At 36.5% G+C, this 16,964-nt stretch overlaps 1 protein-coding gene and 1 long non-coding RNA gene across 2 annotated transcripts in view; both read left to right on the top strand.

Annotated features, from left to right (window-relative positions):
* The window catches only part of UBE2E3 (ubiquitin conjugating enzyme E2 E3), a 60,723-nt gene extending 47,195 nt beyond the window's left edge, over nucleotides 1-13,528 (top strand). Inside the window, exons 4-6 of the mRNA XM_075180504.1 lie at nucleotides 1,825-1,957; nucleotides 9,286-9,433; nucleotides 12,925-13,528. Coding sequence (XP_075036605.1) covers nucleotides 1,825-1,957; nucleotides 9,286-9,433; nucleotides 12,925-13,022 — 379 coding nt within the window. The 3' untranslated portion in view covers nucleotides 13,023-13,528. The remainder of the gene's footprint in view (nucleotides 1-1,824; nucleotides 1,958-9,285; nucleotides 9,434-12,924) is intronic.
* Nucleotides 1-16,964, top strand: part of LOC142098060 (uncharacterized) — a 404,421-nt gene that overhangs the window by 68,296 nt on the left and 319,161 nt on the right. The gene's annotated exons all lie outside the window — the stretch shown is intronic.

Genomic DNA, 16,964 nt, shown 5'->3' with positions numbered 1-16,964 from the left:
TTTACCAGTGTGCTGCTTTTGGAATGTCATTCTGGAATGGTGTAGATTGCAAATGTAGGGTAAGGGAGAGGTGTTTGCAGTGTTTGATGAGAGTATTGTACATCGTAGAAAGAATTGGTGGAACTTGGGGGATTGTAGGTTTTGCTCCGTGCTTTCTGGGGTGTGCAAAATACAACGTTTCTGTTCGTGAGCATTCTAATTAGCTGAAAGACCCCAGTATTTGATTCAGCAATGCACTTTCATTCCCACCCTGGTTACTGTTGTGAAACTTGTATGTATGTATGTATATGCGTGTGTGTGATTGAGATATATATATATATATATATATATATATATATATATATATATATATATATATATATATATATATATATATATATATATATATTCTACTAAAAAGGTTTTGCAAGTGACCTCCAATAGATGTGCTCTGTATTAATGCTCATGTGTCATTAATCTATCTGTAAGCCTCTGTGAATGTTACCAGTCCAGCATGCAGTAGAAAGTTATTTTGTTTTATGAGGCATAACATACCTCAACACTAAATCATATTGCAGGAAATATCTCATATGATATCTAGTATTTGAGAGCATTTCTTTTAAATTGAAAGAGACAGAAACTAACGCACATGCCATCACTAACCAGTATTATAGCCTATTCTGTCGGTATATGTATTGAACTGCATTTTTGTCATTTTGTTCACTGTGGGTAATTTCATAGATAATGATAACCAGTCCATGAAACAACAACCATTTTTCATAAATGAATGCTTGGTTTTCACTTACTCTTATGTAATATTTGTACATTGCATTCCCTGCTCTTTAGCATGTTTGTGGTATCATTACAATTATTATTCCTTAGACATCACTGGCGTTTCCTTTTGTGTTCTGTTTATCCGTCCATTTATTTATTTTTGTTTACAATTGTAAACAATACACTGGCTGTTTTAACAGGTCCATTAAGTGTATTTAAACAATGTACTGCATGTAAAAGTTTAGTATGACTCTGAACCTCCTGTTCAGAGTTAGAGGAAATATGCTTTGATTTAATGGAAGGCATTTGTGTTAAACATTGCTACTATTTTTCACAACCTGAAGGAATAATGATTTATGGGGTTGTGTAAGTACTTGATTAAATGTTTTTTTTTTTTTTCTTTCTTTTTTTTTCTTTCTAGAGTACAGGAAAAGGAATATGGTGATTGTTAATTTTGCAGGGTGCTTAATGTAGTTTGTTGGTATTGAAAGAAAAGCAATACTTCGCGGCCATCTCATTTTGGATAACCATCACTTTCTTAAACTTTATATTTATAAGAGTGAAATCATTGATTCCTCCCTCCCCCCTCTTTCTGTTCCTAACACTACCCTCTTTTCTGACCCTTGATTGCGCCACCTAGGGGTCATCTTCTACTACTCCCTCTCCTTCATTTAGTCCCTCTCCAAATCCTCCCACCTCTGGAATATATCCAACATCTGGCCCTTTCTCACCCTGGAAGCCACTAAAACTCTTACTCCCTTGTAGTCTCTCACCCTTTATTACTGTAACCTCCTCCTCTTTTGTCTAGCCAACTCCTGCTTGGACCCTCTTCAGTTGAACTTCAAAGCTGTTTCCTGCCTTGTTTTATTCTCCCGTCGCTACACTGGTATCCTGTGGTCTACAGAATAAAATAGAGAGGCCTCAATTTTTGTATAAGGCTAATATATCCATTACAAGTTATGTTATACCTGTTCTGTGTTTGGCAGAAAATATATAAATATACCTCCTGTGTTTTTGTGAAAAAAAGAAAATCCATTTAATTCCATGGCTGTTTTTTTTGTTTATTTACAGTGCTGGACCGAAGGGTGACAACATTTATGAATGGAGGTCGACTATTCTTGGACCGCCAGGATCTGTGTATGAGGGAGGAGTATTTTTTTTGGATATCACATTTTCATCTGATTATCCTTTCAAGCCACCAAAGGTAAATAAACACTGTCACCTTGATGTTTAAAAGTAAAGCTCTTGTCCACTTTGCTGTATAGAACAGGATTATTATAATCGTTGCACAATTTGTATGTGACCCTGCAGAGTTTTTTTTTTTTTTGTAGCACTTGGTGTCTCTGGGTACCTTTCTTAACATGTATTGTATTACATATTGTTTCCTGTAAGAACCAGTTCATTGACACATTAAAATATTGTATTTGCCCCATCCCATGACGAACTTGGATTACAGCAACATTAATTGTTATGCTTAAAGAATAAGGCTAGATACATTTGTGTTACTTGTGCTTTTCTCATTTAATTAAAGTTGCATATTTGTAAGTGAAGCTTGGACAGTAGTTTAGAGTACTTTGAACTTCTGTACATCTTATAGATCAGTAGCTTGAAGAAAAAGACTGTGGAATGACTGTTACTAAAATTGATTTATCCCACCTACTAATCTTTCCATAGAAGAGTTTCCAGCGTAACGGCGCAACTCGAGATATAGCATTGCTTTGCATGTGGCCTTGATAGTGCATTGGTAATAAAATAACCATTAGGTTGTCCAGAGAAGGGCATTGGTTTTGTCGCAGTCCAGAATTTCTGAATGTTATTGTAATTCTGGTGTGATCAGGGATGTTGTTCAAACATTGTTTAGGTTATGAAAGACAGGTTATCCATCTTCATCTTCCAGATGGAAAGCACCTGTGCCCTTATAGACTTGGTGAAATGAGGAGAGGGTGTGTGTGTGTGTGTGTGTGTGTGTGTGTGTGTGTGTGTGTGTGTTTATTGGATTGATAGCTATATATGTAATCTGGCAGTAATACTACACACTAACTTGTACCTCACCTGTAACAGTTTAAATAATCTTAATACATGCAAATAAATGAATACCCATAAAAACTGATTGGTGAACCATGGACTTTCTGGGAGTAGATAAATATTCCAAATATCAATTTTTCTTAATTTTTTTAAGCCATGTCATAGGGGCTCTTCTACAAACAAGGCGAGACATATGTATTCCTATATTACACAGCAGTTCCTTGTTTTTGCATATTGTACTATGAAACCTAAACGTTCAATGAACAGCATATTACAACATACTTCTGTAATTGCACTATCATGAAGGATCTCCCCAATTTGTTGCTTGCCCATTGCTTTAAATGCATTTCAAAGTTCCCTAACAAGGCCAGATCCCCAGCCCGTATTGACAGTAAGATCAGGGAATAAGGCAGCAATAACCCACACACAGGGTAATGTTTTATTCTGTTTGGTGTCTGGTGTATAGTAATAAACTCTACAGGCCAGGACAAGTAGTGAACCCCCATTTACTGAGCTTATATACAGATGGTCAATGTAGGTTTAGTAACCTACACTTTGGTCTCTGTCAGATTTTTTTCGATGATTAAAATCCTGAATTAGAAGACCATGTTTAATTGAATCGGAAAGGTGTATTATTTACAGTATGATACCAGACTTCTGAGCATTTGAAAAGCTTGGTTACAGTTCAAGCACTGAATGATGCACTGGAATGTGTGTGACTAATTAAAACAAAAATGTTAATGCATTTGTAAATATCATTATTGCTTTTGTTTATTTCAGCCTCAATTAAATCTGTAATGTCATCTAAACACAATGGAGACAGATTTTCTGAGGGCTAGTGACATAATGGAGGCATGAGGTGTGATTGTTAAATCAGGAAAAAACATATAATTCCATAACTCAAGCTTGTCAGTTTAAATAAAAAGTTCTGTATATGTGCTAATTGTCTACAATAGAATTCACAACATATAGCTGTATGTATTCTTTCAGTGGAGGCAGAAATGCCATTGTTACAGTCTACACTGCTTTTTGTTATGCACCCTGTTAAAGGGCTTATAGTCTGGTTAGAATTTCGTGTTCTGTTGAGTACTACAAACAGATTATGCAGGGCTGTCTTAATTAAAGGGATCCAAGAGAACATAGATTTATGAGTTTTTGACATGGCCTCATCAAATGAGGTACTGTTTTGATAGATCACTGTGTGGTGGTTTATTTTTTTTCCTGACAGTAATTTGCATGTCTCGGCATTGCTCTTACTGTTTAAAAATATCAAGTGCAAAAATTACATCTACAGGCTAAATAAAGCTCTGTACACACTGCAGGTTTTTCACCCGAGTTTCATGCCGATTACATGATTCAATTGATTTTATAATCAGACTAAAACTCTCTATAAATGATGGAATGATACTGGACAAATTCTAAAGTGTATACACTACATACTTACTACCAGCAGTGTAGGCAGACCTCCATAGAGTCTCACACTTTTCAGAAGATGGTTATGATAGATAAAGAGCACAGATCTCTAGGTAAATTGTGTAAAATCTTGTGTGTAGGCATTTTCTTACTGCACAGTCAAATAAAAATGATGATTATAGATTGAGCATATAAAGCTGGTTACACACCTATGCAATCTTACTTCAGATGCAATTTCTGTAGCGATTTCCCCAGGGCTTAAGTCCCAATTAGCATACCGATTATTGTGTACTCGCCTACACAATTTACTTTCACACCTGTGATCATCATCTCTCATAACCATCTGCTGAAAAGATTGTGTCTCGTGTACAGCCTATGTTGCTGGTTGTGGGTGTGAACACACTCCCACGTTTGCCTGACAACGTTCAATCATTGATCGTGACTTTTAGGAAGCTTAGAAAACCAAATCAACAGATGCAATGTGTTTTGGTATGATAGTCGTGAATTGTCTGAATTGCATAGATGTGTACCCAGCTTTACTTTTGAATGAGGCACCTCCAGGAATTCTGGTAAATTTTATTATTCAATACAATAAGCCTTGTAAACAAAAGAAAAAATAGTTCTGCTGATACCCACAATGAGATTGCATGGTCCTGCACAATTCTGTTTTACTTTCCTTTACAAATGATTTATCTGTAACGCATCTGTGAAAAGCATGCCAAATAAACAATGCTGACACAGGTATGCTGAACCACTTGGCTGTCGTTTCTTCAGGAAATGTCAGGATGGTAGAAACAGCAGCTCTTGTACTTCCAGCAATTCACACAAACAAACCAAAGTATTTACAGTTCCAATGTGACTCTGCTGCTAGCTAGACACCCAGTCCCCTCACTGGCTGGTGTCTGTGACCCCATCCACAAGACAGGTCCTGCTATTTAAGCTTCCTACCCAGCACTACTAGCTAACTCACATCCTTGTGCTCCACTAGTGATCCTGGTTAGTGTGGAGAGTTAATCCTGCCCGCAGCCTGAGCCTGCAGACTCTCAGAGGAACGAACAGTGTCTCCCTTAACGGACTGTGACGAACTCCCTTTTTGCCATACATTCTATTTTAAAAAAAAAATGTTTTTCAGAACTTGAGGCCAATCTGATATTTTCAGTTAAGGCAATCTGTTACGGTTGGTTTTTCCACAATATTTAGGACATTACAAATGAAAAGGACTTTTTCTGAAAGTAGTTTATATATTGTTTAGCTTGTCATGCTGAACAGTGCAAGGGTTACAGCTTTTGTAGAAAGATGCCTTTTAAAAGTTATGCATTCATAATGCAGTACAAATTGTCTAACAAAATTAATGTTATTGGATCTCTATTTTGTTATGACTTGTACACACAGGCACTTGAAAACCATTAAAAGTGGTGACAAAACACTGCACTTTGTGCTAGCTTTTAACAGCAATAGAAAAGTGTTCTGAAAGCTTCGCTGCAGCATAGCTTACTACATACTTAATACTTTCTATAGAACTCTGTTGTATTTTACTGAGCATTAATGCCTCTGAGCTCTGCAGGCATGAAGACACTGATATGAACTCTTGTCAGTAAGTGTGAGTGTACAGACCCATTCATTTACATCATCTTTCATTGTCTTCTTTGTCAAAGCACACTTAAAAGCCTTGTAGAGCGCATGTTGAATACATTCATTTTATGTGTGTGAGGCCTTACAGTATCTGGATGATGCTTTTATCTCAGGACACCAAGGAATATAGCGCATTTCACATTTTTAACCTGTTGGAACATGCTTGCCAACTTTTGCTGTCTCCCCTCCGGGACGGAGGAGCTGTGGTAACAAGAGCTCTACCCCCACATCCCCGGTCAAGTTTCGCAGCATTGCATTGTGGGGTCAGGGCTTGACAATGCGAATTGCAACATTAATCCCAGTCTCCATCCGGGAGAGTGCCTGCTCTCCCAGGAGTGTTGGAAGGACTCCACGTAAATCAGGAGCCTCCCGGACATTCATGGAGAGTAGGCACTGTGTTATAGTACTGCAATACAATATTATACAAGGTATGTCTATTAAATAAAGACTGTAATTCGACCTAGTAAACAAAGCAGTCAGAATCGGTTATAACTGCATATGTAGTAACCTTGAACCGGTCTGAACCTGCATGACAAGCTGCAACACTCTGACATTCAGTTGATTGTAAGTCGCCATTTAGTTTGGTTGTGTTTTCTGTAGAGTGCCGAAAAAATGCTGAGTTTAACAGTTGAACAACATGTCAATTTGACATTTTTAGTAAAATTACACAAAACACCAACAGAATGTTTTCAAATGCTTACTATGGCCTATGGCAATGACTGCCTGTCTCGTCCGCTTGTGTTTGAGTGGCACAAAAGATTTAGTAAGGGACATGAGAATGTTGAAGATGATGAACGCCCTGGACGACCTTGCCCCTCAAGAACCAAAGAAAATGTAGAAAAAAAAATCAGTCAGATTGTTCGAAAACACCGCCAACTCAGTGTTCGAATGATAGCTGAATCCGTGAACATTGACAAAGACACCGTATGGAAAATTTTGCGTGAGGATCTTGACATGACGAAAGTTTGTGCAAAGATGGTCCCAAGGGTTCTCACACCAGAACAAAAAGAATGTTGCAAGGAATGTTGTGTTGACATTCTGCAGCAACTTAACACAGATCCAAACCTGTTTCATAAAGTAATCACTTGTGATGAGACCTGGATCTTCCAGTACGATCCTGAAACCAATAGACGGTCAATGCACTGGAAAACACCGTTATCGCCTAGCATGAAAAAAGCTTGTCAAAGCAAGTCAAAAATTCAAAATAATGCTCATTGTTTTTTTTCGATATCAAGGGTGTGATTTTGGAAGAATGGGTTTGAGAAGGCACATCAGTTAATCAGCATTATTATAAGGGAGTTTTGAAAAAGCTGAAAGAGCCAGAAGGAAACGGCCGCAACTGTGGAAAAATGGTTTCTTTTTTCACCAGGACAATGCGCCTGCTCACACAGCACTTTCTGTGAAGCAGTTTTTGACCGACAAACACATTACTACACTTGAACATCCTCCATATTCTACTGATTTAGCACCTTGCGATTTTTATCTTTTCCCAAAAGTTAAATCCGTGCTTAAAGAGACACATTTTGAGTCGGTTGATGCTGTAAAGAAGAAAATGGCAGATATGTTGAAACAAGTGACAGAAATTGATTTGCTCCATGCCTTCAACCAGAGGAAAACAAGAATACAGCAATGTATTAGTGTAAATGGGGAGTATATTGAAAGGGACAAACATTAAATTTGTAATACCAATAAATAAAGGGGAGTTATTTAATCAGTCTTGTTATTAGACATAATTTTTATGAAATTAGCAAATAGGTACATATTAATGTTAAGTGCCTTTTTAATTGAAAATAAGAATTCTTAGCTTTTAAATCTGATTTTACAATGCCTATAGGTTCATTTTCTTGAAAGAGCATAATTAAGTTTACCTGAACTTTATGGAGTATTTTGATCTTTTGTTTCTTCATAGCTTCATAAATCTTATCATTTTTAGTCCTATATTGCAAGGGTTTGCTGAGAGTGATGTTTATTAAATCTTTCCCACAGGCAAGTGTGGAAAATTTGGTGCTGCCCATAGCAGCAAAACAGATGCTGTTTTTGTAGTAGTTTAGAAATGAAAGCAGCACACACCCCACAGGGTGGGTAGGGCACATGGGAATGTTTAGGGAACTCTGGTGACTATATCACCTGGTCCTCTCCCAGGAGCAAGGAAAGCCTCTGGCTCTTATTACCCTTTAACCTTAAATCGTTACGATTCATTAATAAAATGAATGCTACTGTTAATGACAATGGTGGTAATTGGAAACACTTAGTGGAGCAGTTTATTTTCATTGAAAATCTTGTCTATTTGAGTATCGTGGTGTTACTTGAACCTTTTATGAAATCTAGAGTTAAAAAATAAATAAATAGGCAGGATTGTGTTAGACTTTGTCCGTGTGAAATCTTTGGAGATATACAGTTGTTATGCCTTTTTATGCCTTTTTATATGTGCTGTAATTCACATTCATAGGTATTGAGTCCTTTTTAACAACATGGTGCATTGTGCACAGAAATGCTTTTACAACAGCAATTTAAAGCTATTTTTATTACTTGGTGGAATTAAAATGAAAATCTAGATGATTCCACTTTTAATATGAATAATAAAGCCATTTGCCCGAATAATGTTTTTGTTATTGTGACTCAAGAAATACCCTTTGTAGAAGCGTCTATGAATATGCAGTTTTCCGGTTCTGTTTCTTTTCAGAATGCAGTCTTAATGGAGGGAAGGGAGTTTGCTGTGATGTCACAGCACCATGTGCAATGATTATGGCAGTGTACTACAACTCACATAATCAATTGCAAAAACGCATCTAGTAGTAGAACTGAGCACTATTGTTGCCTCTCATCTGTCAACAATTTCATGCTGCCTGCAGCAAGGTTGCATGAACTAGTGTTTGTATCCTGAGAGTTAACACCTGCAGGGAAGGTAACTGAGTTTCAAGCCCAGCCCTGAAGGCTGCATAGCTATGTCTGTTTCCAAGTGCATCTAAACAAACCATATTACTCCACAGAATGCCAGGCTTTATTTAAACTTCTATATTGATACTCCCAGATACTAAGGTATATTGGAATATATTTACATTAGGGACTTAGATAGTATAGAAGCCACAGATTTGAAATTGGAATTATAATTTAAGAATAGCCTATCAATGCATTAACGTGTAGGATGCTTTTCTTTGGGGGTGGAGGGGCACATTTTTGCATATCTTGTTTCTACACTATGTAAAAATATTAAGTACACTTATGTTATTCAGAGGCTGTCAATTTAAGATATTAAGTTGGTGAGGCCATGCTGTTTGGTCCAACCCATTGCTTTGAAGTTTATTATGAGGCTTGCCACATAATCCATTGATATATGCAAAATTAACTTTTTTAGTGTTCCCAAAAATATGGGCCAAAATTATAGGGTCTATCTCTCTACTACAAATGTATATTTGCTGCATACAAACGTTTAACAGGCTGTGATGTTTGCTTGCATTTTAGGTCACGTTCCGTACCAGAATCTATCACTGTAATATCAACAGCCAAGGTGTAATCTGCTTGGATATTCTGAAGGACAACTGGAGTCCAGCATTGACTATATCAAAAGTTTTGCTTTCTATTTGTTCCCTCTTGACAGACTGCAACCCCGGTAAGCATATCTACAGTGCAAGTCTCCACAGCTTGAAAATGGTCAAAGAATACCTTCCATTATCATTAAGGCTAAATACAACAAGCTAAATACCCACCTTATTCCAGGTTGTTGATATTGTGATACTACTGAGCTTGGAAAAAATGAGGTCATGTAGATGTATTATTAACTAGAGCAGAACCTTTCACTTAAACAATGTCTCTATTTTCATCTATTTCTTAGACTAAGTTGAGGTTTGGGAATTCAATCCTAGAGTCCATGTGAGAAAATCACACCAGGGGGTAAATGTATCAAGCTGAGAGTTTTCCGGTAGGTTTGAAAAGTGGAGATGTTGCCTAAAGCAACCAATCAGATTCCAGCTATCATTTTGTAGAATGTACTAAATAAATGATAGAATCTGATTGGTTTTTCAAAACCGCTGGAAAACTCTCGGCTTGATACATTTACCCCCAGGTTTTACTCTGGTTTGCTGCTGTAGAGGATTTTGAGTTTACAGTTTCTGAGCATAACTTTTATTATACTGAAACTAGTATAAAACATGAAATCAGTAGATTAATACCATGGGTTTTTATTTAATGACAAATATAAATTGCTAATTTTTCTTGGGAAATGTTACATCAAACAAGAACACACAGTGGCGGGCTGGGACCCCGGGCCGCTGGGTTAGACGCCTATTGGGGCCGGGGGGTAGGCCGGCCGGCCGCCCCCCGGATGCAAAAAACAGTTTCTCCCCCCGCGGCCGCATCCGATGTCATCAGATGCGGCCGCGTCACATGACGGGATGCAGCCGCATCATCAATGACGCGGCCGCATCCCCTTTAATATGATGCGGCCGCCTGTGTGCCCCCCGGCCATCACTCTCCCAGCCCGCGCCTGAGAACACATGATCTTCTCTTTGCTTTATTGAGTACACTTGTACATTTGAATTGCTTATTTTTGCATTCAGTTATGTTCTTGGATTTGTAAATTGATGGCAGAACAGACAGCAAAGGTTTAATTTAAAGTAATGTGTCTGTTACAGTAATCATGCTGCCAAGATCTTTCAACAATGTAATACATTTGGTGGAAACCTGTGTGCCGAGATCCTTACTTAAAATACCTCTCTATGGCTTATGTTACAGCTAATAAGAGCCTTTAAGGGACAAAAGCATAATATTTACAGCATCGATGTGGTGTTTTAATTTTATTGCAACATAGAGTTGGTTACTAAAGAGCAGGGAACCCCATCCACTGTATATCGCTATCATTTACTAACTCTTTAGGACAGGTAAGCAGATATAAGGATGTACTGGTGCCCATATACGGAGAAATCTCGCTGCTCGGAAAGACCACCCGACAGCCATTCACGTGTGTCCATATCGGAATGAATATTATGTAACGTTACTATATGACGTTGCACATGAATTCTCCCTGTGTAAGGGAGATCAGAATCTGACCTCTTATGTAAAGCAGTGCTCTAATGGTAATTGCTGTATTATTTACAATTGAATCCAGTTGGGAGATTATATCTATTAATATGGAAATATTTAAGTCTGTTGCTTCTTTCAGTACAACTGTTTGTGTTGAGGTGCAGTCTCTCTCTGACCATGAAGGGTTAATGAATACACCACACGGAGCCAGAGTTCTGTGTAGCATAGTTTTGTTGTATGTACACTAAACTGGGGGGCTACCGAGCTAACTTCAGGCAGCTAACTCGATCAGTAAGATTTGGGTGGCAACACAGTTAAAGGAGTAGATTTAAAAATACATGGCTATGGTCTTGTGGCATAGTTCAAAGTAGTAGTATTTATTTTATTGGTAGATCTAATAATACTTACAAATATATTTGTGCACCGTAAGTACTTATATTGATATTTTAGGTTGTATGAGAAGAGTGCACAGTCAGCTGCTAGATCAGACAGCATAAAAGCTATACATACCTTTTTGGTATGCATAATTACATGGCACCGCAGCGGTGCCATAACACTGCCAAATTAAATGGGAAAAATAAACATTCTGCTTGGCATGCCTAGTTTTGTGGAAAGGGCCTATAATATGTATTGTGTGGCTGAAGAAAACAACATAAAATTTGGGACTATATTTGATTGGTATCTTACATAAGTTGTCCAACTAAAAATATTGATATGCATTAAAATTATGTCACATAATGTACTCTTAATCGAGTTAGCAAAATATTTAAAAAGTGTAAATAAGATGACTATTCGCTTACATACCAGTTATTTTATCTGATACAGTTCTACTGAACAATGGAATAAATATATGACCATACTGAGGTTCAGAATATTACATTCTTATAATTTCCTTGGGCACCTGCAGAGTTATATATACATATATAATAGAGGATTTGCGGCGCGTTCTAGCAGAATTTCTGCTAGTTTTACCAGTTTATTTTCTTTTGGTTAATCATCTCATTTACACTTTTTAAATATTTCGCTAACTTGATTGAGTACATTATGTGACGTTTTATATAATCTTATCCCCAGAGTGCCCCTTAAACACATTTTTTGTTTTTTCCCAAATACTTGCGTTTAGTACTATGTGTGGGTGCACCACCTCTAGGGCAGTTGATCTTTAAAAAGGAACCATACATTTCAGATACCACTATCCGGCTTAAACCATCTCTCTAGAAGGTGTGGGATTTTTTCTGGTGCGATATATCTGGCTTTCTAACTAAAAATTGAATAATGCATGAATATGTGTCCATTGCATATGTGTTAAATTTGATGTAGTCTTTGATTTTGTGAAAGATTTTATAGTAAATTATATCTTGCATTCTAGCGGTAAGGGTCAAAATGCTAAGGAGGAAGTTACTTTTCTATAAGTAGACAGGCAATGCATAAATGAAAGGGTGCTTAATTTAATATATAGTATTAATTGTATTTAAGTATGTTTTTTTAACTTGGTCATTGTTTTAAACAGAAGGAATATAAATAAGTTTGTAGCATAGTCTGTTTTATTTGTAATAAGCATTTAAAGTATAGCTGTGTTTAGAATTCTGGTGTATGCAGTTTGTTGGTGGGTGAGCATAGAAACATGGCACGAACATCTTCCTAATCACAATTCTCAAGTTTGGAATACTACCTATGCTGAGTAGAGTTTACAGAAAAGTTTTATATGCATTATTTTGCTGTAATCTTTTTACTTTTACGACGTTGGCTCATTCCCCTTTAGTTATTGTCCTTACTGTTAAGGGTGTTCACAATACTACATGATAATCAGCAGATGGCAATCCTGGCATTCCAGGCTATAGAGTGGTATTGGCATCAGTTACAACATCAGCTCCCACAATTTTGAGGAATGCTTTAGTTATGAATCCTCTACCCCTATGCCATGCCATACAGTATTTTATGACTTGTATTCATTTGTGTATCCTACGTTTTTTGTTGTTTTTCATTGGGGGGGGGGGGATGAGGAGGGGTTATGTTGTATGTAAGGTAAACTATTACATTTCTTGCTTAAGTAACTCCTTCTTTTTCTTCCTCCTTTTGTAGCTGATCCCCTGGTTGGAAGCATAGCCACTCAGTATTTGACCAACAGAGCAGAGCATGACAGGATAGCCAGACAGTGGACCAAGAGATATGCTACATAAATTGTACAATGTTGACAAGCACAAGGCATCTGTACAATGTGCAACAAATCTTTATAGCCTTTACAATACGGACTTCTGTGTATATGTTATACTGATTCTACTCTCTCTGCTTTTATCCTGTATGGTATACTGCCCCAAAAGGTAAATGCTATCAAGAGTAGAACTTTGTAGCTGTAGATTAGTAATGTTAAAATGCCTACTTGCAAGTCTTGCTTCTTTGGGATATCAAAACGTATTTTGTGATGTACTAAGGATACCGTTCCAAACCAAATATTATAGTGCATTTTAGCCTAATTCATTATCTGTATGACGTTATTAAAGTTAGATGTAGATTACTAGAAAATGTCATTTGTATTAAACCCAGAAATATTTCCAATTATGTGGTACACGCTGTTGTGAAAACTGTTTTACCTTTGTCAGTTTGTACTGAAAGGATTTCCTTTATCCCTTTGTAGCTCAGAGAGCACCCAATGTATTAACCCGAACACAATAAATATGTTCCCTAAGGTGTAGTTTCTTTGCTTTCACATGTGGAAATAACTACAATTGAGTGACACAGTATTAACTTAATGTTACGATTCCACTATTTTTTTTATTTTTTTTAATCTTTAAGAAGCTGAATAACTTTTTTTCCTATTAATTGCAATGTAGTTTATAATCTAGTTTATTGTATCTGTGCATAATATCTGATAGTTTGTGTTAAAGAATTCAGATGTACATAGTACAGTGATTAGATTACGAAAGGGAGCGTTTATTAGTGTATTATATAGCAAAAGGTAAACATTGTATAATTATGATGTATACAAGTAGTGTTGTTTCAGTGGCAGGTTTAGCTAGCGTGAAAAATCGGGATTCCTCATCCTTATGACAGCTACTCATTCTGTACAAACAGATGTTTTGTTAAAACTGGAGGAGAAAGCATAGGGGAATGCAATACATCCTAATTTTAACATTTGAAGTCCTCTTCTTGCATCACTGTTACCGTATGGACTGTGTATCTGTCAGATGGATGAATGATGGGATTTTTTGTTTTGTTCTCTAAACCTGATTTCTGCTGGCTGAATGACAGTGTGAACTGATAAGAGATGTGGCCAAACTACCTGTGTAAAAAGCAAACAGCTGGTTCTGTCTTCGGATTTGCATTTACCATGCAGTGACCAGATTTCCAATTAAGTATTTTATAGGAATCACGGATACCTTTTGTCAAGTGGATGGTACACACAATGGATATAGTTGTATGGCAATTGACAATAAATGAACAAGCAGTGTCCTTGCTCAGTCATCTGTCACTATTGTAAGTCCTGTTTACTGCATGGTAAATGAAATGGAGGTTATACATGTGCATGTGTGTACAGTGTACTACTTAGCCTTGCAACTTGTTAAGGTCGGATGTATTGCTACAGTGTTTTTGACATTTGGCCCAGATAAAAATTGGCAACATGGTAAACAAATAGTATTTACCTTAAGGTAGGTCACACTGATGCTTTTCAGCTCTGCTCCCCCCCTTCCCATGTAAAAAAAAACAGCCCTTAATGAGTTCTTTGGGAAACACTGTTACCCTATTCTTTGCAGTGGTTTTTGTTTTGGTTTTGTTTGTTTGTTTTTTAACAATGATGCGCTCTTGTCTGGCATAGAAACATTGTTTCCCATTGAATGTCATTTGGTAGCCTATATAATGACAAACTGTTTTTGGCTTCTTAGCAAAATTGTATGCATAGTACCTTTTTATAAGTTCCATGTCATGCTATCTGCTTTCATTTCTGAACAACACTATTTTGTGATGGTAAAGAAAATTTATATTTAACACATACAATAGAAGGATAGAAACGGTTTTGTAACTTTGCATATGGAGAACTGAAGATAAACAAGTTGTCTGTGTTGTGGTAATGAGATTAAAGATTATTTTGAGAGATCATTCCTGTAATAAATGAGTGGTGCAATTAACTTATATATGTAACCATAAGAAGGCATGAAGACTTTACCATCACTGTGTATTGTATTTATTTTATTAAATACATTGTACATGAAATTATTCAGGCTGATGCCACATGGTTATTTTGTCTTCCTCGCTGTTTTGTTAAAGATGATATTTCATATTCACAGTTGTTTACCTGGTAACGTTCATAAAGTCACAATGTATAATGCACACAAGAATGTTTGATGTATTTGTCCATGGATTATAAATAATTATGCCAAGTCTGTATTGGCTGCTGAAGGCTATGCTCTTGAGGATTTCCTTAATCCTGTTTAGTGGAAATAGTGGATTTTGCATTCTAACAATACGTAAAAAGGTATTTATATAGGATGCAGAGCATATCATGTGAGCTTGGCTGACTAATATCGCTGCCCCACCCCTGCATATCAATCCACTAGTCCAGTGGTGCCCAAACTGTGCGCCTAGGCTCCCTGGGGTGCCTCGGTGATCTCGCAGGGGTGCCTCGGCCAGGGCCAGTGGTAAGCAAGGCGGGGGACTACTTTGGAATTATTTTGGCTATGGGGTGCCTTGAAAAATTTTTGGAGACCCTAAGGGTGCCTTGAACTGAAAAAGTTTGGAATCCACTGCACTAGTCTGTAAAGAGCATTTCTGAGAATTAGGAACTTTCAAGTCAGTGTATCAGATTATGGATTCTGCACTGCTAAATACTAATGAAAGATAGAGATGCACCATCACGCAGCAAAGAAATGAGACATATGTCACATTAGACAGATTTAATTAAGTATTTTATTTTATGGATATTATTTGGCTCCATAACATATATTACACACTGGCAATTTTAGATTTGGTTTATTACTAGTAGATATTTTTTTTGTTTTGTTTTGCCAATGGGAAGTCTAAGTTAATCAATTTGCAAAATCAATGGGGACATGGTATTCTCTTATCTCTTTTATGATGGTAATTTCTCAAACCACTACATTTGTTTCCTGAAGTCAGCAGGTCCTGTAAGTCAATTGTCGTCTTTGTTTTATGCACAGTACTCATAATGTATGATTACATTAACATTGTTAATGCTCTTTCACGTGTATCAGTAAGTACAGTAATTGTATTTTATATATTTATTGTACAGAGTTGTGCAGTGTATATGCAATATCTAAATTCTAAATTTTTTTCAAAAACTAAAATTAAGACCCTACCAGATGATACTTGTGCAATTTGGCCAACAGCCAAATAACTGTGGCTCAGCTCTTCCAGATTGGCAACCTTAAGATGTTCATACATACTGGTGTAAATTTAAGGTCTTTCTTATATAACCCACTCAAGTAACTTATTTAACAGATGTGATCTTGGATCTGGATTGTAAATAAAGAGAATTAATTCAGGACCCTGCTTTTAATGTTTTCAAACAACTGTTAAAATGTCACTTATTATGGAATAATTTATGCATTCTTACTTAACATCAGATGCATGTGCATTCTGGGGGGGGGGAAACACTTGTAATCATCTTTGGTATTGTTACAGTGAGATGTTTACATTTTATTTCTTGTAAAATAGTTTTAAACATTAGTTTTGTTTTGAATGTGTTCCCTAAAACAGTGGCCACAGAAGCAGATATTAAGTAACTGCATATTTAAAATGTTTGTTATTGAAATAATTAATATTGTATTAGATCAAGATTATAATTGCTAATGTTGCATCTCTTCATCTAATATAGAAAACGTTATTTGCGTCTCCAGTTTGTTGTAGATATGTCTATTCCATCAGCACCGGGAAAGAAGTACTGATATGTATGGTAATGATTTGATCATTAATTACTTTTTTGCAGAAAGAGGGCATTATACTGAAAAATTAAATACATAAAAATTAATTATTTGAAAACGGTTATTGTATTCATGACTTGATTTGCCCATTGACTGGTACTGTTCATTTGTTGTCTATGGAGGATACTTTTCTTGTAATTTTGCAAAAAAGAACATAATGTAAATATATTCATTTATTTTGCTGTA

This window comes from Mixophyes fleayi, chromosome 7 (assembly GCF_038048845.1).
Source record: "Mixophyes fleayi isolate aMixFle1 chromosome 7, aMixFle1.hap1, whole genome shotgun sequence".
NCBI classification, from domain to species: Eukaryota; Metazoa; Chordata; class Amphibia; order Anura; family Limnodynastidae; genus Mixophyes; species Mixophyes fleayi.
Note: the sequence above shows the minus strand (reverse complement) of the source record. Positions and strands in the feature narration are given on the sequence as shown.